Consider the following 22,370-nt stretch of genomic DNA (forward strand, 5'->3'; position numbering starts at 1 on the left):
GCAGAAATCAGAACGAAAATTTAATATATTCCAAAAGGTATTAAAACAAGGCAAATATTAAATGTAACACACAGAATACCTAATTAAGATTAGCAAAAAACCTCAAAGCTTGTCTACTGTCATAGATACTAAGTCTCTGTATCTTAAGTAGCAACCCAGAGAAGCACCCACAGCCACAGCACCCACGCTTTCTTGACCATACTTCCCCATGGTCTGGCTAATGCTGTTATGCCCGATAGTTAGCTACTCTTGTCTTTTAGAAATATAAACTTGGATATCTAAGATAGGAATTTGATATGTAAAATGTCTTAGTAATATTTTAGTAAGTAATAGCAATATTTTATGTAAGTTAACTGCTTTCATATAGACTTTATAAAACATACAGAAAGAATAGAAACATTGAATGAATTTTTATTTATCAATAATTTCACTTATTCATTAATATGGTCTATGTTAATACAGAAAAAGATATATAGTTTAAAACAGAAAAAGATATATAGAATACATTTGCAAGATGATGATGTTGGGCCAATCAACAAAATCCCAGTAATCATCTTTTATTCTGAGATGGTGATTTTCATTCACAGTGAATCTAAATCTCTTCCCTTCATCTTTTGGGTGTCAGGATTTGTCACCCGTCCCATAAACAAAATTGATTCTAGGAAAGTAAAAAAAAAAAAAAACACACTTCAGGAATTTCTGGAGAAAAAAGTTAGTAATTAGTTTTTCTTAATATTGTAGCATATCATTTAGTCTTTGTTCTCTATAAGATAAATAAGCAATGTCTAAGAGCAAAATAATCTCCTTTGTCTAAAATACATAATTATATCATTATTAATCATTTATGAAGTAAATTAACACCCACAACAGCTTGCCATGAAAAATACATTAGTCCTGTTTTTCATATAGCAAAGCAAAAACAAAGTGACCAAGAGGTGGTCTTCTAAATATAGAGACTCCATCAGGCAAGCACAGCATAATAAAATGGTAATGAGCATGGCAGAGTTTTAAATTTAAGGCATTAGCAGTCATCTTTTTATGTATGCAACATAAGCCCGTAGGGTTAAAAGTGCAGCTTCTCAGATCTCCTTCAGCTCTGAATCAAAGCTCATTGCTAAAGGCAATATTTTCATATCACTAGTGCTTTCAAAACCTCACTGAGGTGATATAGTATACAGCATAAATGCAAACACTTATTTCCAGCCATTCTGTGTTTGCAAGTGAAAAGGAACAAGAAATAGACAACAAAATAGAAACAAATAATGTGTCAAAATCCATTCACCTTTCTTTTCAATTAGGGTAAGGCAAGTGGCTTGAACGGGTCCATGTCAAGGGTTGCTTTAAGTTCCTATGGTCATGTCATAAAGGTTAATTTCAAAAGTGATAAAATAAATTTTACATAATTTTAAAGCTGATGAAAAGTACATTTAAATGTATTTGGAATAACAGTGAAAGAATCCTTTTTTTAAACTTTTTACTGTTCAGTCCAAAGACTGACATGCTCTTAGAAGAGTCAAAAACATGGAAATAGACATAGTTTCCAGCAGTTTTTCTTCTTTTTATAAATAATTACAATCAATAATACCTTTATGAAAAATTATAATCAATAGTGATAAAAAAATCTCAAAATAGTTCTGAGAAAAAGAAACAAAAACCCCTATTCTTCAGATAGAGATAAGTAACTTTCCCAGGATACACATTACATTTAGTCAAAATAGGATTATTAGTGACTCTTGTATCTTTATAATTCTATGACATCAAAATGCTTGTCAGACGATACAGATGCCTGACCACTGCACTGTACACCTGAAGCTGAAGCTGAAAAATATTGCATGTCAACTATAATTTTATATATATATATATAGTCATGGGATATGGAATACAGCATAGGGAGTAGAATCAATGGAATTGTAATAGATATATACAACGTCAGAGGGGCAATAGATTGGGGAGGGGTTATAATCACTTTGTGAGGGATGAAATGTCTAATTATTACATTGTTTTGTACACCTAAAACTAATAAAAAAAATCTTTGTCAAAATTATTTGTTCAGGAAATTTTTTTAAATAACTTTTATATAACTTCATAATTGAAGACTATAGTTTAAAATTTTAAACACTCAGAAGTGTAGTACATTACGTAAAAGGCATTTGTCCCAGACTTTTTCAATCTGTTTCTTTGATGAAGGAGAGCCACATTTTGAATTAAGTCTTTATGCAGTCACCAATCTACTCACTACTAAAATGAACAGACTAGTGAAATCTCCCTTAACATAATAGCTATGGATTTAGAGGCAGGCTGAAGCAGAAATCATTATTGCTTCCACTTTTCTCTTCATGTTCCCTTCTTGAAGAGGTGCCCCCCATATTTAATCATTATATTCATATAATGTATCCATCAGATGGAAGTAAATTATACTTCCTAATATTAAAATACAATAGCATAATCAAAGCTAATTGCCTACAAGGAAAGATTTCTCAATAAATACCCTGCAGTTCTGCTTCTCCCTTCATCTCAAGGCCTGAAAGAGTTCTATGCACATTGTTTTTAAATATGTGTAGAGTACTGTCAGTTTCAACATCATGATTCCCTACTTTGTCAGAAGTGGCACATTTCATATATTAATAGAATCTTCCACAGTTTTCTTCTGAAAGTCTGTAAAGCTAGCCTAGAAGAATAAAAAATGTTTTTCAATTTCCCTGGAAGTTGAGCTTAGTAAGAGCTTTTGATGACTATACTAAAATATAAAACTAAGCTGATAGGAAAAAAATAAATAATGTATGGATTTTGCACAAGGGAACTGTTTACCCCCAAATAATTCTTAAATCTAGATAAAAATTGGTTGTACTAAATCTAAACTCATTCATCCTCATACTTCTGAAATTGTCAAATGAATATATTTTATGTAGAGCATTAAGCCACTTAGTCTACCATGCTATGCAAAATCACCATCTTTGTTAATCTCAATGATTTATTGAGTCCATTTGTGAGAGAAAAATAAATTACTGAATGTCCATTGTCTTAAGATAATAGCCTATTCTACATTTTATATGGCAACAATTTACAGCTCTCAATAAATGATAAATGAGTGGCCATTCATTTTAAATAATACTTTAAGGGAGCAACCTTAGTTTAGAAAGTTTCATTACAATTAAGATCATAAAATAGTGGGAACTGTCATTAAAGTCCGATAGTGAAGGACTATCACAGATAAATAAATAAGTGAATTATTTGGGGTTTTGAATTTCACTGTTGTTTAAATGACAGCTATTACATAGCCTTAGTCATCAACTTGAAAAATAAAGAGTCAGATATCACTATTCTAAATGCAATTATTTCCTTGTACATCAATGCCCAATAAAACTTCATTTCTTTCTGTTCTCCATACTCAACAATAAAATACTAATTGTAAGAAATTAGAGTTATCCAATGGTTAAAGATATATGGATCAAATGACATAATCAAAATATCTTTTAACACTGATACAACCTGTGCTGGAAATGAAGTTGCATTTGTGCAATATCAGCAAATCTAAAACTGTTTCATTGTTTCCAAGATATAACTTTCAGAAGTTATCTCTTTCAGAAGGGTCATTTAGCATTAGTTTCAATGAGTCTAAACAGGAGACTGGTTATGTCCTTTAGGGGGCCAATAATATCAGTATCCCTAGCTAATCTAACAGATTGAGATTCTGAAATTAATTATGTCCCATTTCCATGTAAACCAACTTATACAGAGAAACTTTCATTTTCCTTTATTTATTCAGCCATTCACTCAATTATATTTATTGATTTGTTCATCATAATAAACACTATGTGCCAGACACAGTGTTACAGGCTTCATATATTATTTTATTTAACTCTCTGAAATGGGTACTAATACTACATTCATGTAGGAGATAGAGAAAATATGTCCAAGAAAGTATAAATGATTGTGTGAAAACTATTAGTTAATTGAGCTGAGACTTGAGCCCAGGCTTGACACCCATGTCCATACTCTCAATCTGGAGGGATATAGCTATTATGTGCAAGGCACTCTGCCAAATACTAGGCTGGATACAGAAATGAAAGAAAAGTGGTGTGTGCTCTCCCCTGTCTTATAACCCTCAGGTGGTGATTATGGCTCCTGAAGAGTCCTAAATATAAACTTAAAGAAAGTTCCCTCACTCTATCTACTTTCCTGACTTCTTTTTTTCATAAGAGAAAGTGCAGAAACATTTACCCGGACGATCTGCATTTCCTCATGTTAAAACTGTGTCAAATGCCAGTCCAATCCACGGTTACCTCTACCTTTTGTACCTAACTGCATCATCTTTCACCAAATTCCCAAACTGGAGATTTGAAATTATGTTTGAGCCCTCCCTCCCACTCAAAGCCTGTACCTAGTCACTTATTCTTTTATAATCTACCTCTGAAATAGTTCACAACTCTATTATAATTTCCAATTTCCAACCCCACTGTAGCACTGTAGGGAGCTAACTTCAGAGACAAACTAGGTTCTATTCCCACTCTGCCACTTAGACAAACTATAATACATAACCTCTTCGAGCTTCTATGTTTTCATTAGTCAAATGTCTAGCCTATTAGAATGGTATTAGCTTTAGAGAGAAGTATCTAAAATGGCTAGCTCACATAATAGCTACGCTGGCAGCTTTATTACCACTGCCCTATTTTAGGCCCCTGTCATCTCTTAAAATAGAATGCTTGGTACAAAACTGGCACTCAACAAATACCCATTGAAAGAAGAAGTAATTCAGATATGTAGATTGCTATCAGCAGCTAGGAATAGGTCTGTTTGGCGTAAGCAGTTCCCCCAGGGAATTCTCAAAAAGTACCTGTTGGGTTATTCTTCATAATAAACAGAAATGGACGATTTGCTATAAATTGGTTTGGTGCCAGGCTCATGATCACAGGGATATTTATTCCTATAAAACAGAGACAGCAGTTATTTAGATGTTCACATTAAAAGATCAGTGAAGAAAGTATATCCATAATACTTTTTGTAGACTGGAAAGGTCATTTTGTTTGAAGAGTTAACAAGTGGAAATATTACCATTTTCTAAATACGGAGAAATTTGGAATAAATTTAAAAACCAAAGAGCAGAAGAATAAATATTGGATCATTCATAGACTAATTCTAACTTCACACTTATGCTCAGTGAAGAAGAAAGCCAGATACTAGATTCAATTTAGTGAAAGCAGTTGAAATATTTCATCTTTTAAACAGTAATTTTCTGCTCGCTGTGTATTTACATTATATAATTTATTCTTATAATATTTCAACTCTAATTCCTATGCAGATATGTTTGCACTTTATTACCATTCTTCAGGCTTGAGGTAATCACATCTGAGTTAAAGTTTAGTTTTTTAACTTACCTTTCCAAAATTATCCTGTGAGCTCAGAGCTTTTAGGATTTGTGCTGTGAATGTATATGAGGTTTTCATTATGAGATTAGGAGAGTTTCTGCTTAACAATTATTTACGATGACAATTTATATTACACTGCTCCATCGTGTCCTTTGTCACTATTAAGAGTGGGTAAATATAAATGGTTGGATTTCTTTTCTTTCAAAGTTAAATACTTCTACACTCAACTTAGATGGTTTTTTTTACTAATAGCACAATGCTTATATACAATATTTTCAGACCTGTGAAAAAAACAATTTTTAAAAATGTAACATGTGTGATTAGAATTGAAAAATAACTGTATAAAAGGAAAAAACTGTTCCTCTACAGTCTGTTTGGGATGTGCAAACTAAACTGACAAAAAACAGATTAACAGAAGACATGGTTTATTTTTTATCCACACAGGAACTTCATAGAAAAGAAGTGAATACCCAAGGAAGCGATTAGGCTTGAGAGCTTATATACCACATTTACGAAGGATGGTAAACTGTGAAGAAGTGACTAGACAAAGGAAAAATCGCTGGGAGTTCTAGGGCGATTAATTATGGGAAGATAAATATATAGGGAAAATTAAGGGTAGATAAGGTTTATTTAGCAAGGTTCATTATGCAGAGTCATTTCAGTTCTAACTTCCATCTCCTGTGATAAAGGTGAAATTTATGCCCTGGTTTTAAGCAGATAGGACGAGGGTAGAGAGCTCTTTTGGTATATTTTGTTGCTCAGTTGCCTACAGCTCAAAGTAATTTTTCTGTCAAAGTGGCATATTTTGGTGTGCCATATTCTGATTCCCTTCCCAAGCAAACATAACTTTAGTAACAGAAAACGCATGGCACTCCTACTATCTGGATCATCAGGGCTACATAACCCAAATTACCAATGAATATAGACTCATGTCTGAATTCATGAGAGTCTCAGGAAAGCAGAGTCAGTATCACTCCCATTCTCATTTGGGTAAATGCTTGAGCTTTTCTGCTCTTAAACAACCCCTGAGCAGATGCCTGGAAGTAAAAATATTCATGCCGACTATTCTGAGGTATGTTGCATCAGGGTCACTGCTGATCCCTTAAAGATTGTTACATCCTTCTAAGAGAACTCCCGACTTAAAATGAGAGGCAGTGGACAATGGCAGAAAGAGCTCTGAACTTGATGTTAGGAAACTTGATTTCAGTTCAAGCTCTGCTGTCAATTAATAGTCTGACCTCAGGCAAGCTACTTCACATTGCCGGGCTTGTGTTTTCACCAATAAGAGAGAATCAGACAACGATCTATAAAGAACCTTCCAGTTCTATGCAAAAGCAGGTGTCAAATATGTCTACATGGGCCAGTAACCTCATCCCAATGCAACCTTCTGATTTCTTCAAGGATTGAAATATGTCATCCTCTCCAATCTATGTTGTTTGAGCACTGTAATTCAAAGTCCTTCTGGAGATAACAAAACGGTAGTGAGAGTCCAGTGGGTCACACCCAGGTGTCAAAATCCACTGGCACTATGCAGTATTACGAATTAGTCAAGAAATTTATAACATGGACATAAACTTATAGAAATTTATCAATAAGAGAGTTTAAATGATATATATCTTTTACATGTTGATTAGAATCCAAATAATCTAAAAAGATTTAAATAGACCTATGAGGGACTCATTAAAGTAGGTTTTCCATTTCCAACTGAACTTAAGGTTTTTCTCCAATTATTTTTCTAGTATCACTTATATATAGCATAGATACTATTCACAATGTCATTAGTTCAAGGAAATTTAGAGGAGTGGTTCCCAAACTGTAGTGTATACACAAATCATGCAGATTCTAATTCAGTGGGTCTGGAGTTGGGCCTGAGGTTCTGCATTTGTAGCAAGTTCTCAAGTGATGCCCATGCTGCAGATCCATGCACTACATGTGCAGCAGCAAAAATAAGCTGCCAGCCACCGTGGAGCACTGGTCCTCAACCCTGGAAGCACGTAGGGAACACTTAGGAAAATTTAAGAAAACACTGGTGCCTGGATCTCATGTCCAGACATACAAATTTAATTATTTGGGGCTGTGTGCTGGGCACAGGATTTGAAAAAGCTTTCCATGTGTTTCTCATGTGCAGCTAAGTTTGAGAACCACTGCCACAGAGATAATGACAAGAATGAAATTAGAAAAGCAGGGGCTAACTTGGTATAATGGAAGAATAAAATTAACACAATTACTCTTGAGTGAGCATTCCTGAACAATAATGATTTCATATTTGTGCCTGAAGTTTTCTCCACAGGTCCTATCTGCTAACTGGCAGGTAATCCCGTTTGCAAATAAGCAAATATCAGTAGACAAGGCTCAACTTCTAATCAAATCCCGCCCTTTCCCTTTGCATTAAGCTGTGTCTACAGCGATGCACAAGCATCTTGTACAACCAATTTCTTTTTTCTTCCTACAGAGCACTAGACAGCAGGAGGGAACAGGGAGAACAGATTATTACAAAGTGCCAGCACCCTAATGCTCCCTCACCCCCGATCTTTCCTCCCAGCTTGTTGGGAAATCATTCGTCTTACCAGTAGATGCTGCAGCTTCACTGCCATCTTCATTTGTCTCAAAGAAAACGTCTTGCATGACTTGGGAAACATATACGTCAGATGAATCTGTTGGAAAATATGAAAGTGTATTTAAGGGTTAAAATTCAGAGCCATTACTTATTAGGTCTCTGGTTAATTACATTTTCAAATGAACAAAGAAAAGGAAAAAAAAACTCTTTCCAAGTTAGTTAATTTGCTGGAGATAAAGGTGTTTTAGGTTTAGCTTTTGCAGAGTGATACAGAGACAGATATAGAGAGACAAAGCTTAGTTCAGATATAAAAGGTAAAGACAGATGGGTATAAGCCTTAAATCAGGTACCCCGCTAAGTGAAATATTTGAATGGACAGAGGGTTTTGCCCCCCTTAGCCATTGTCTACAGACAAGATGAAAGACACTTTACAGATTTAAATTAATCTCACCCTATGTATTCAACCTCAAAGCCAGCTTGCCTTTTAAATTCTATATTCAGTTTTGATCTGAGTTTAAAACAAAATTCACTTTCCTTCAAGACTGATGAGGCTGTGAAAGTCTAAAGAGCTTTTGTGGTATCTGTTACAAAATCACTTCAGAGCTGTTTTAAAACCTGTCAAATTTTTCAGTGTAAGATAGTGTCTTACAGCGTCTTATTCTGGTGTGGATGGAAGCTGAGGGAGAATGCTTTTCCTCTCCCCTTGGTGGAACTGATATATGTGTGAAGCTTTTCTGATATAGTGGCCTGGGAGGATAGGTCCTTGAGAAAGGGGAAGTGAAACCATGAGCTCAGAAGCCATCAGCCATCTCTGCTCTGTCAAGACCAGATAGATATAACAATGTTCCTTCCTCAGACACACAACTGAACCGTGGTTGTGCGTTCAATGGTAATAAATGGGTGGAGAGAGGGAGGTGGGCTTGAAACTTTAAGAGAAAGGAGAAGAAGGAACTTTATCTCCCTTGAGAGAGACAGCTGGTGGACTCCACCAGAACTACCTATTTAAAGAAATTCATGAAGAAATATCTGAGTAAAGAGGAACCAGCTCTAACAGCTTACTGAAAAGTAAATACCCTCAGGCAAGATAGAGAGAAGTCATCAAAGAGACATTTGCATAAAAAAAACCGGCTTCTCATCTCCCTAAAAATAAACTGCAAATTGTTTATGATGATTCTATCTGGGCCCAGGTTACCTTTTATCCTCATCTCTCACCCCCTTGTCCTCATCCAGTAGCTCCAGCTACAAAATCAAGCATCAAAGCCATAGCTTTAGTTTTCCCTCCACTTTAAACTCCTTCCCAGAACTTGCCCCGATTGTTCCCCTTGCTATTCAGGCTTCAGCAAAAATGTCACTTCCTAGTATCAGCCTTCCCTCACTACCCTGTCTATTTCTGACACATAAAATGAAGAAAAGGAGGCATTCACCTCATTGCGTGGATTAACTGAAATGCAGGAGATTGGTCTTTCAAGATAAGGCAAAGAAACATCTTCTTTCTCCAGGATTGCCTGGAATAAGACAGGATTCACACAGATCACAGAGTAGGTGACCAGGGGGTCCATCTCGAGAGCAATGACCAAACAGCAGGTTGGGAATTAGTGAAGAATTTTTCCCATTTTCACAAAATCACCACCAAGTGACTCTGGATAATTAGACTGAGCAGCTTGGTATTGAGTTTTCCATCTTACCATGGAGAAAGCATAGTCTTGGGAAAAGAACAGGACCTGAGAAGCAATAGGCTAGAACAAGGAATCTGGATGCCATAAATTCCCTGGTTTCTACACCTTTGTAATCATTCTTTCCCTTTATTTCTATAATTCCTTATATGTCTTTGTCAATCAAGAGGATAAGAAACCTCCTGCAGCTTTGCTAGACAATGTGTAAGTAAATATTAATGTGCCAATTGCCTCCCTTGTTTTCTTTGAATTTAACATTCATTGAGTGTCTACTATGTGTCAGATGCTAAACGAGGTGATTTACATATTCTTTCATTTCTTTCCACCACTAGGATATACTGTCTCACTGAACAGATTTGCAAGGTGAGGATCAGAAAGGTTAAATACTTTACTAAAGATAACATAAAAGGTAATAACAACTGGAAGTCAAATATTCATCTCAAAGTTTCTAAAGTAATTCTCTGAAAACGTTTCATCTAAACCTTGGGAACTACATGAGTAAAAGGTAATCTTTTTTGTATAAATATCCCATAGCACTAGGGGTGGGCTGGTTCCCAGCAGCCTTTGGTGAACGCTTACTGCACAAATGAAATGTAGGGATGGAAGGGAATTCACTGTTTTCCTAATGACCAGGTGTAGTCCCAACCTTGGCTGGGGTTGTTCTATTTCAGGCAATAAGGCAGACCAAAGTAGTTAAAATAATTCAAATAGGTAACTCGGGAGAGAAAGGGCTGATAATGTTGGACTTGTATTCTTCTCTGTTCAGGGTTATTCTCTCACAGAAATTCTTTTATGAAGCATTTTGGAGGTGTTTTCTTGACAAACCTGCCTATAACAAGAGATTGTGTAGAAGTCACAAATTGCTGGGAATTGGCAGAATGAGTGGCTGTTTGAAATGCCTAAGGTATAATGAGTAAGCTCCCAAAGGCCAGAAAGAAGCTTAAAAGGAAGAGGTGCTTGAAAAATGGCTTGGTTGATGTCAGGGTGGTGAGGTGGCTGTGTTCCTTGGCATGCTTAGATAGCGTCCTGTTGCAGTATTTAATATTGACTGTCTCATTTCTGATGCTGATGAAATTGTCAAAGAAGTCAGATCTGCCAGCATGAGAACAAGTAGCTAAATCATGTACAAAGGTGACAATAAACATCTGTCAACTGTGTACCACACCCAACTCCTCCACCAGAAAAGCTCACTCATTCTGTCCATTTACCCATATAATTGATGAGTGAATGATTTAATGAATACTTCTCCAAAACCCAGGTCTATAGTATATATACATAGTGTGTGTGTGTGTGTGTGTGTGTGTGTGTGTGTATATGTATATCCCTGTATGTATATAGGAATACACAAAAATTCCATGTTATGATACAAAAACACATCAGATAGATAGGCTTATATCATTAGGCCCCTTTTTATAAAACAGAAGACAATTTAAAAGAGAGTAAGTAACTTGGGAGAAATTGGTCCTCTTCATCCATTTTTTTTTCCTCTTTAATTAGGTGTTTTTGAACTACTGAGAAAAATTAAGACTGTCTCTGACTTGGCTGTGCAAGGGCGCATCTTGACTCTGCACAATTTCCTAGGTGCAAGTTAGTATAAGAGCTCCGTGTCCTCAGATTAGTTATTGGTCTCAAGCTAAATCTACAAGCTGTAACATTACAATTTCTAGATTGTGTTCATCATCCAGCATGTTGTGAATGCCTCTTTCATGGGCTCTAATATTACCGAATTAACATTTGCAAATTGGTTTATAAGAGTTTTATTAGTTCTGCTTAAATGAGAGACTTGAAGTTGTAATTCCCATTGTTCAAATAAGGAAATCCAAATAGGGTCGAAATAAAAGCCCATGTAATACTTTACCTACATCGTTTCATTACAAGAATGGTCAGAAGGCTTATCTAACATTCTAAAATGTTCTCTGGCTTTCATTAAGAAAAAGTACTTAAATGCAAAATAGAATGCTTGTTTACAAATAGCTCAACATGACTATGGCATTTATTCACCGGATATGTATTTTCTGGGGCCAGATACTCTTTCAGTTTTAAGATCAGTCAGTTAACATAGTTACTAAGAAAACATATTCACATGATAATATAAGAATTATTTATCATATTACCTGTTATTCCAGAAAGGTCACAGCCACCACTAAATATTTCAGTTATGTTCAAAGAATACAAAGCTTCTTTAAAGTCTACTTTTTGTTCTACTTTAAATCTGTTTAAAAAAAAGATGAAGACAAGTTTTGAAACACCGTACACATTTGCTACCAAATGTTGTGTTTTTTGTTTGTTTGTTTTTAATAAATATAAAGTGGATGACTTGGAAGAAGTCATATTATGAAATCTTTTGTTTTCCTAACCTGATTATATTTCCTTACATTTCACACCATTTTTCCATAGCTCCACTGAGCAGTTCTGAGTTGCTAATAGCTTGCTTCCCAGATAAATGGTTGATGGGAAGAGGGAAGGGACTCCTCTACTTTTTAAAGTAACAATTACCTAACAAAACAGGGTGAGAATTTTAAGTTTGCAATTGCTTAGCTCCTTCCCTAGAAGCGTAAAGTTTTCCTCCAGCAACTATATCCACTCAGTTTTTCATACCATCTAAGACAGTTCCTGACAGATGTCCAAAATGTTATGAGAAGGGAATAGGAACCAGCAGTTCTTGGTCGAGATTGTTGATTATCAGGATGCAGAGAGGGATTAATAACCTATTACCCTTCCCATCCATTGCCATTATTGATGTGACTTTCTTCAATATGGACACACTTAATCTCTTCCCAATAGGCCTTGTAAAGGGGTAAAACATTAAAAAGGAACTAAATTTCTTCCAAGTGAAGTAAAAGATAAAAATTATAGGAGAAAAACAATAATGCCTAATGTTTCCAATGCAGGACCAAAAGTTAGGATTCCGGATACAGATCACCTGTCCAGGCTGATGTGAGAATCCCAAAGATTCTCTTAGGCACTGATCTATGATACCAAGTCAACAGCCATCGCTGAACCTCACTTTACCATTTTAATAATAATAATAATAATAATAATAATAATAATAATAAAAAGAAGCTAGGACTCACTGACTTTATAAATGTTTAAAGCATCCATTTGCATTTGAAAACCAAGTTGGAAACTCTGTTTATGAAAGAAAAGAGTGTAAGGTCCTTAAACAGGGGGTGCCAAGAAAATGTATACACATGACTTGCATTCATCTTTTGTTATCGGTATATATTGAGTGTTACATTTTAACACAGTTTTTTCCTTTCTTAAAAAGTGTATACATTTGTTGGCATCTTCTGTATGTTCCTACATCAGCCAAATTCCCAGGCAATTCCTACCCAAGTTGCACTGCGCCCTGCTGGGCATTTGCCCCTATGCTCTCTGGTTTGGATACAGACACAACTGCTCAAGCACAGGATCTTTGCTTAGTTAACAGGTAGCCCTACATGTGGGGCTAGAAATTAGCTTGCGCAATGGGTCTAATTAGATCGTTGTCTTAATTGCCAAATACTGAACAAGCAAGCTTCTTAATTATAATTTTTCAAAACAATGAACATGCCATGGCAGAAATATAACTGGGCCTTAATTATACTTGGTAAAATATTATGCACTTTTGGAAAATGTTAACTCATTCAGAACCCTAGCTAACTGGGAATGGGCACAACATGCACATTAAAATCTACTGATAATGAAAATAGCTTGTCTTATGCCAACTGTTTTCAATTTCTTCCTCTGAACTTCCTGCTAAGAAAGATAATATGCAGCATGATGGTTTGAGGTTTTTTCTTTTCTTTTCTTTTCTTTTTTTCCTGTTTCATTACCACACCCTATTTTTAAACTGAATGGAGTATGGGCTTCTATGAGGTGGGAGATAAGTGTTCCACCTATAAAAAGGTTATTTTTAGTGTAACAGTACAATAATTTTAGGATAATGACAGTAATACTGTGAGATTTAGTACAACTTCTAATAATGCCTAATTATCACCAGAGTCCCTTAAGTAACAGTCCTTTTCATAATATAGTCCAATGAAACTCACTGGAATAGAAACTGTAATAGAAACCCATTTAACCATTTAGTCAAAGTAAAATCTGCAACCAATTTCTAATTATCCGTAATTATTAGAGCAATGAATAGCCACGTGTGAAGTAGTACTTCCATGTGTTAAACACTAAATATAGATTACAGTTTTTAATCTTCACCAAAAAAAAACCTATGACATTAGCATTATTATTCCCATTAATATATTTTTTAAACGGGGGCTTGAGGAGGTTGATTTTCAGATTCAAGGTCAAGATAGAAGACAGAGCTAAGTTTCAAACTTAGGTCTTTTTGAAGTCAAAGTTGGCCTTCTAATAAAAATTAATTCACAATCATTTATATATATATATATATATATAATTATTGTGTACCTCTTCCAAATTTTGTGTCTGAATATTTATTTTAGATATAGTTCATTTCCCCTTTTGCTTGACCTTCCTCTAAAATTTGTCAACAGGATACAGCTAAAAGGTAAAAGAATGAGCAGCAAAATGACTGGATAGACAATTCACAACTAAATAATCATGAAATGAATGTTTTAGCATATATCAATATTATCTATTTGCTTACAAGACAACAATTTACAGTCAGATGCAACCATTGTGCTTAAAAGGGTCTTACACAGGTAAAAACTGCAGAAAATGGAAAAAGAACAATTCAGAATTTCTGCCTTGTGGTGGATCCACTCTTGTCTGCAGGCCCGACAGTGGATTGGTGGTGTTTCTTCTTTTTCCTTTATACCCAGGACTCTTGTTTAACAAAAAAAGTCTTGAATGGGTCTCCCTTGGGATCCCTATCTTTATTATTTGGAATCCCAGTTATGATAAACTGGACTTGAGTCAATCTTGGAATGTTCTGTCTTAGAACCAACCAAACCAAATCTTAAAGCTGCACACAAGGATCAAAATATAACGCAATCCTTGACAGAGGACGCCCTGGACTATCATGGAAGTACACAGTAGTTTCTATTCACTCTCTAACCAGTACTTCAGAAAGAGAGAGAGAGAGAGAGAGAGAGAGAGAGAGAGAGAGAGAGAGAGAGAGAATGAGAATGAATGTGTGATATACTCTATTAGCCTCAAGGGCTAAATTAAAAATGCTTTCTGTCAGATATGAAACATGTGGACAATGTTTAATGTAAACTTGAGATTCCAATTTATATCAGTGTCCAACAGGTTAAAGTAAATTAACATTTTGTAATCACTACTGCAGCTGGTCATGATATAGCTGTTCTCATATTCAGCCTCATTTTCCCTGAGTTCAGTTTTGCCCCCATACAAGTCACATTCACCCACTTAGAGATCCACAGCTGGCCAAGCCTGGGGCTGATTTCTAGCCCAGCAAGAAGATGATACTTCATGTTCTATGGTGGGTATTAGCTCCTTTCAAAAGTCGCCTTGCACTGCTGCTCCATATCTTTTGTCTTGCTGCTCATTCGACCACTGAGCATTTGCTCTGTTCTGTGCTCTCTCTCATGCTTGTCCCACATTACACCTGTTTTCTGACTCTGCCATTTGTTAGCTGTGTAACCACAGGTAAGGTATTTACCTGTTGGTGCCTCATCTGTAACATGAATATAAAAATAGATCTCTATCAATGTATTGTGGGGAATAAATGAGACAACGTAAAGAGGAGAAGCAGTTAGGACAGTGCAGGCACTAGAACAGATACTCAATAAATGTTAATAACACTGAGTGAGAATAATAATAAAAATAATAAAAGATAATATCGAGTACTAAAGCTTTTATACACATTATTTAATCCTCACAATAACCATAAGAGGAATGTGTTATCATTATCCCATTTAATAATAAAAGAAAAATCTTAGGTAAGGCAATAAAAATTATGCAGTAAAAGGGTGGCAAAACTCCTGGTTTTCAATATTATGTTCTACTTTCCATGATCTGGTTCTAACAGTTGATAAAAGGTACAGTGAGATACCACAGCAGTCAATATTTTTAAAGAATACTTCTCAGACTATGCCTATTGTTTAGTCATTATTATACTTTTGAAGAGAACTTTAGCATTTAACGAATTTAAAGACCTGGACAACCAAAAGTTCAGTGACAATTATAAAGTCTCTCCCAAGGAAAACACACATATGACCTTTCAGAAATAGACTTGCTAATAATTTCAAGGGCTTCAAGGACTCCCTAAAGTCTGCCCCAGAACTGTTCAGAAGTCCATGGTACCCAGTTAAGGACTGCTACAAAAGAATAAGAAATCACCATTTTCTCCTTTTCCTAGTAAGTCAAGCTTAGAACCACAAAACAATCTATTCCTTCTTCACCCCTATCTGGTTAGTCACACACCAACGTCCTTCTGCTTCCCAACTCCTTACTATTCTCAGTGAAGCTGCTTCCTTTCAGCACTCATTACTCAGTGCCCAAATTGTTGCAGTGGTTTCTTAACTGATCTATTGGGCTTCAGTCTTTCCCTCTTCAACACATTCTGAACATAAGTACTACTCAGGTTAAAGCAGCAAATGTTCACTGAACAGCTACTAATTTTTACATGCATGCTTTGTGCTGGGGTCAGAGAAAGGAAATATTCATAGCTCCTGACCTCAAGAAGTTTACAGTCCGATGAGAAAGACAAACAAAAACTTTTAACATAACTGCTATGCAGAAATAAACACAAGGTACCAGGAGAACTTTTCCCAGCAAGGAGAAGGTAAGATGTGTGGGATCTCACATGGAGAGATCAGAAAACTTTTTAAAACCCAAACTTGGTTTTAAGGACCATTAGGAGTTATCCAGAAAAATGGGGATGGTGGGGGAGAGTGAGGAAAAAAGTTCAGACAAACTATCTGGCATGAAAGAAGGCATTGTGACTACCAAATATACCTATCCATCTAAAACACTGACTTAATCATTCCAGTATCCTACTTGGAAATTTTCAATAATTTCTCATTGCATATGAGATGTATCCTTGTCGATTTTTAAAAGCCCAATTCAAGTCCTTCCTCTTTTACGAAGCCTTTGTTTACAGTTCCAGTTTCTGAGCTTCTTCCTTATCGCCTCCCTTTTTTCATGAACCTCTTAGTGCCTACTGGTTGTACTGTTCTTTTAGTATTTATACTGTATATTGTTAGTAAATTTCTTGTACAAATCTCGTACCACTCCACCTAAGTGGTAAACATCTTATCAATAGAGATTATGTGTATCACTTTGCATCTGTCCTAGTTCCTTATCTACAGTGTGGTCCCAGTTGATCTGTGCTTTCAAACAGGAGATACATTTTCTTATAAGTAGCAAACTAATAAGACCATAAATTTGTGAGCCAATTGACATGAGAGCTTATCCTGTCACCCAGCACTTAGTTAAATGTCAATCAGTTAATTGTTAAGGGATTCAGTTTCCTTACCTGTAAAATATAAGATATAATCAAGTCAGACTATAGAACCATAGTGTTTAATATTAAAATATAAATGCTTTAAAAATTTAAAGCGCTATATAGATGAAAGTTACTTGTTTATTTACCTTACTTACATGTATTAAATTATCACTTTTTTTCACATACATAATCATAAAAACATATGCTCAGAACGTTTCTTATACACAGAAGAGTCTAATACAAAGCAAATGGTGTGTTAGACTTTTTAACCTGAGGATGTTTCACTATTAAGATGTTTATAGGATCCAATACTACATTTAGACAAAGTGATATGATTATTTTAGTTTCTATCCAACTGCAGGATAATGCCCAAAATTAGATATCTGGTATGTTACAGATAATAAACACTAGAAAGCACCTTAGTATTTTTAGACTAGACCCTTTCTTGTTGCCCTTGATTCTAAACTAGTCATACATCAAAGAAGGAAAGGAAAGTGTTTTTTAAACAGTAACAATGATCTAAATAGTCAGTTACATGCTCCTTTCTACTGTTGCTTGTATGCAAGCATTCTTAAGATAAAATTTTTTCTCTTTAGCATTTACTAAATCGCACCTTATAATGTGACCTTATTTGAAAATCGGGTCACTGCAGATGTAATTAGTTAGGTTGAGGTCATACTGGAATAGAGAAGGCTCTTAATCTAATATGAACTGTGTCCTTATAAGAAAGGAGAATGCCACATGAAGAGAGATGACCGCGTGACAACAGAGGCAAAGATTGAAGTGATGCATGTACAAGCAGAGGAATAACAAGGACAGAGGCCACCACCAGAAGCTATGGTGAGGCTAGGAAGGACTCTACATTGAGTCTCAGAGAAAGCATGGTGCAGCAGACACCTTGACTTTGGACTTCTAGTTTCCAGAACTGTGAGAAAATGAATTTCTCTTGTTTTAAACCACCTAGTTTGTAGTAATTTGTTACAACAGCTTTAAGAAGCTAGTACAGCTGTTTAAATTGTTTCAGTTTTACCAAAATCTTCAATTATCAGTTTGAAACCATAATGCATTCATTCAGATATTAAAAAAAGCACAGCAATGAGTAATAAAATATAAAATTGTCAGTCTACACAAAAGTATGTATTGAGCCTATATAGTTTTCCCTCTTCTGTACTGAACAGATTTTAAATGAGTATTTTTCTCTTGTCAGAAAATTATTCATTTTGGAGGAAATGTATTTCAGAACTTTCAATCCGTAATGCTTAGGGGATTTAATTCAACAAATGTGTCCTAAAAACTAAAACTGTTCATGAACTTAACACATAAGAAATTTCCTTTAAAAAATTGGAAAGATAATACTTTTATAGTGAGAAGTTAATACATTTTGAATGTAATGTTTTATTAATGTGATTGAATACTTGATAACAAAATTTTCAGTCCTGGTAATTAAAAAAAATCATTTTTATTTCTCTAGAGAGAAGTTTCCAGGAAAATGGTTGATGTCCTATTTTTCACTATGGTGAACATAAGGGAAGTAGGATTAGCTTCATCAGAAACCTCAGAGGAAATAAATTAAAGAGTGACTGGAAAGTTGAATTCTGTTTTTTGAGATATGTAAAAATAGATAAAGGAAAATAACATAGAATCTCTGTCTTTCAAAATATTTGTATAACTTAATTCAACAATATTCATTTAACACATACTATGTACCGTGAAATGTGCTAGGGACTACAGAAACCCAAATGAAAGAGACACAACCTCTTGCTCCAGAGCTCACATCTTAATAGGATCAACAAAAATGTGAATAAGACCTGAAAAAGCAGTATGCTAAGTGCTATAATGTAAACTCACAAAGAACATTCAAGGAATAAAAATAAGGAATGGTTGATTCTAACTGAGCATGTTGATGAAATCTACACAGAACAGTTAATTTTGAGGAGACCTTTAAGGATGAAGGAGAATTTACTGGTTGGACACCATGAAGAAGGGTCTGTCAGGCAGAAAGGATAAGTGTGAGAGAAATTTAGAAGCCAGAGAAGACTTTCTAGTTGAGTACTGTCTGGGCAGTGATCTTCTTAACAAAGGAAGAAAAACAACCATCACTTGTTTAGCATCTTCTATTTGCCAGACTTTGTGCTATGAATAAAAGTATGTAATGAGGTACTTAATTGAAAAATACCACCAAATTTAAAAAAAAAAATCCTTGGTGGTCAAAATTGTTTGGAAAAAGGGGATACAACTGCCAACTAATGTTTCTGTTTCCATATAACTGAAGATTCAAATTCATCTGTAAAGTCAAAAGGTGTTCATGTGTTTGGCAAAAGCAACACAATGAACTTTTCATTATACAAATAGAACCAATAGGATTGAAGATGGAGAAGTTTGAGATGATGAGGCTGTAATATATTTGACATGATACGAAAATATTGTTTCACTGTGGGTTGACATCTACTGCTACAGATTCTTCTCATGACTGGGAGCCTGACCTTAGAGAACATGGGAGAAAATCTGTGTTACCTTCTTTATATGCTGGGAAAAGTTGGAGGACTCTGGATTGTGGGTAGGAGGAGATGGGAAAGACAGCCCTTTTAGGTGAGAGTGCACCCTGACACCATGACAATGGCAGGCTAAGGATAGCAATGAACAGGGTAAGACTCTCTGGTACAAAACAATGGCCTATACTCCAGGCATACCCATCCCTGGCACCTACCTGGTTTTAAATTACCTTGTAAGCCCCTTTTATTAACAACAATCTGTCAATAAAATTTGGTTAAACACTCAAGTTGTTCTTATTTGTATCAGTTTGCCAAGGCCTACTATTTAACAAATTACCATAAACTAGGTGCTTTAAATAACAGAAATTTATTGTCTCACAGTTGTAGAAGCCAGAAGTCCAAAATGTGGGTAACACTGGATCCTTCTGGGGGCTGTGCAGGAAAGATTTGTTCCAGGCCTCTCTCCTTGGCTTACAGAAGGCCATCTTCTCCCTGTGTACCTTCACATAATCTTTCCTCTATGTGTATCTCTATATCCAAATGTCTCCTTTTTATAAGGACTTCAGCCATATTGGATTAGAGCTCACTCTAATGACTTCACCACACTTGATTACCTCTGTAAAGGCTGTGTCTCCAAATAAGGTCACATTCTGAGTTACTGGGGGTTAGGACTTAACATATGAATTTGAAAGGGACATAATTCAACCCATAACAATTCTTCTTAGAGGAATTAAAAGAAAAAAGAAGTCTATGATTACACTTTGGGAGACGTTGTATGAAAAATGTGGCCACAGTTTGGAGAAACTGATAATAAGGCCAAACAGTTTGGAAAAGCTGTTCCCCATGGGTTCATGACTGTGAAACATTCCTGTAGGGATTCCTAAAATGTTGGAGAAGGGGATTCTGGCAAAAAATTTATATTTCCTGTTGTCAGTTTAGTTTGAGACATACACATTATTCTCTAGACATTTGTTATCTAGGCCAGGGGTCGGCAAACTTTTGAGACAGAAGAGCCAATCCTGTCCCTCACAACAATTTAAAAATTATTCGAGAGCCATAAAACAAATGAAATCACCATTATGTGAATAATATCCTTTAAAAATGTTATAAATGAAACTATGATAGTTTTATTTTCATTTTCAATTTTACTTCAGAGACACATGTATGTACCCAAAGAGCCGCATGTGGCTTGTGAGCTGCAGTTTGCTGACCCCTGATCTAGGCAGATGAAGCTGGGGCCACTTCGGGTTATAGGTTTCATTATCCCCATTTTATACTAATAAAACCACAACTCAGGACAGTCATGTGACACTCCTAATAGTGATAGCACAGGACACAGTCTGTTTTCAAACTCAGGTATTTTGGACCCAAACATTGATTTTTCCAGATACAGAGAGAGATGTGAGACATAAAACTGAAAATAAACAAGTTAATTCCAAAATTCATTACTGCTATTATTAGAAGAAAAACTATCTGTCACATATACCATTATATCCCAATGTTCAGCACATAATAGTTGCTAAAAAAGAACACTCCTTGAAAGACTGAATAACATTCAGGTAGAGATATACAGATGATAGGGAATAGGAAAAGGGTTTGGGGAGAAGAGATTCAGATTTAGGTACATAAATAAAAAAGAGAGTAAGAAGAGGAAAATTTCTGAAGATGAAACTCTGGTAAACATTATTTGGGAAAAGAGACAAAAAAGTGTAAGTCATAGAGCACATAAATTTGATGGAAAGACAAAAAACTAAATAGAAGTGTGTAGTGCCACAGGGGATAAAGAAAGATTTTTAAGAAAAATAGGATGGTTAATAATATTTGTATCTGAGTTAGAGTGAAAAAGACACCTCTTTCTCCAGGGCATCAAGGAAAGTAGAGCAAAAGACTAGCAAAAATTTATACATATTTTTAGGTGAAGAGTAAAGAGGTGAGTTTGCTTGATGATATGTTTTCTTTAAGGAACAGGAAGTTAAGACATATGTTGAAAGTAAAAGAAATCAACACAAAGTAGTACACTAAGAACAGAGGTCAAGTTTTGGTGTGTCGTGAAGTTTTGGTGTGGTTTGGGTATTAGAAAAGAAAGCTCTTTGAAGATAAACAAGAAGTTCCAAGCTCCAGCCTTGGTGAGACCAGAAGTGACTGCTTTTTGGGTTTTGCTAAACAATATCAGTAGTTATGAAGCAGGAGTGGCTTTTCGAGAAGACTCAGGATTGACAGTGGTTGGGGAGAGAATTAGAGAGAGACAAAGACGAGGTGACAAACACATTAAACAGTTTGGTGGCAGTATGAGTGAAATGACTGACTGGGTCCTGGCTACATGGAAAAGGAGGGAAAGGCCAGGAAGTGTGAGAGGCCAAGGGCCAGGAAGAGAGACAGGCAGACCATGCAGGCCTTGATGCGTGTGAAGAAAATTTTAAAAACAAAAGAACAAAATATAATCTATTAGCCATCTGTCTCTTTTTAAAAATTCAGGTAGAGGGCCAGCCGAGTGGCTCAGTTGGTTAAGAGCTCGCTCAAGAGTGTGAGCTCTGAGCAACAGCGGTTCGATTCCCAGCCTGAGCTGAGCTACCGCTGAGCTGCCAACAGGTGATGGGGTGGCTCAGCTAAAAAAAAAAAAAAAAATCAGGTTGAGTGTGAATTGAGTTATTTGGGTACACCATACTCTGAAGTTTTTCTTGTCTCCTAGAAGCATGATCTTCAGAAATTAGTGTGTATAACTATTGTCTCCTGAGATATGCCTTTGTGATTTCCATTTTGTATTAACTAAAACTGAGCGTAGGATTCGATTTATAATTCAGTGTCTGCTAGAGCACTGTCTGTCAAATGTGACTTAACATACTTTCTAATTGTATAACATCATAAGTGTTTTGGGAGTTTTATTTTCCTTAAACTTAAGACAAGATAAATATT

At 35.6% G+C, this 22,370-nt stretch overlaps 1 protein-coding gene across 1 annotated transcript in view; it reads right to left on the reverse strand.

Moving 5' to 3' along the window:
• Window positions 1–436: 436 nt before the first annotated feature.
• SERPINI2 (serpin family I member 2) overlaps window positions 437–22,370 on the reverse strand; it is a 30,619-nt gene continuing 8,685 nt past the window's right edge. The window contains exons 5-8 of the mRNA XM_019643908.1: window positions 11,711–11,808; window positions 7,934–8,020; window positions 4,835–4,924; window positions 437–658 (exon numbers count right to left, since the gene is read on the reverse strand). Of these exons, the coding sequence (XP_019499453.1) occupies window positions 582–658; window positions 4,835–4,924; window positions 7,934–8,020; window positions 11,711–11,808 (352 nt within the window). The 3' untranslated portion in view covers window positions 437–581. The remainder of the gene's footprint in view (window positions 659–4,834; window positions 4,925–7,933; window positions 8,021–11,710; window positions 11,809–22,370) is intronic.

The sequence above is a fragment of the Hipposideros armiger genome, unplaced genomic scaffold (assembly GCF_001890085.2).
Source record: "Hipposideros armiger isolate ML-2016 unplaced genomic scaffold, ASM189008v1 scaffold_83, whole genome shotgun sequence".
NCBI lineage: Eukaryota > Metazoa > Chordata > Mammalia > Chiroptera > Hipposideridae > Hipposideros > Hipposideros armiger.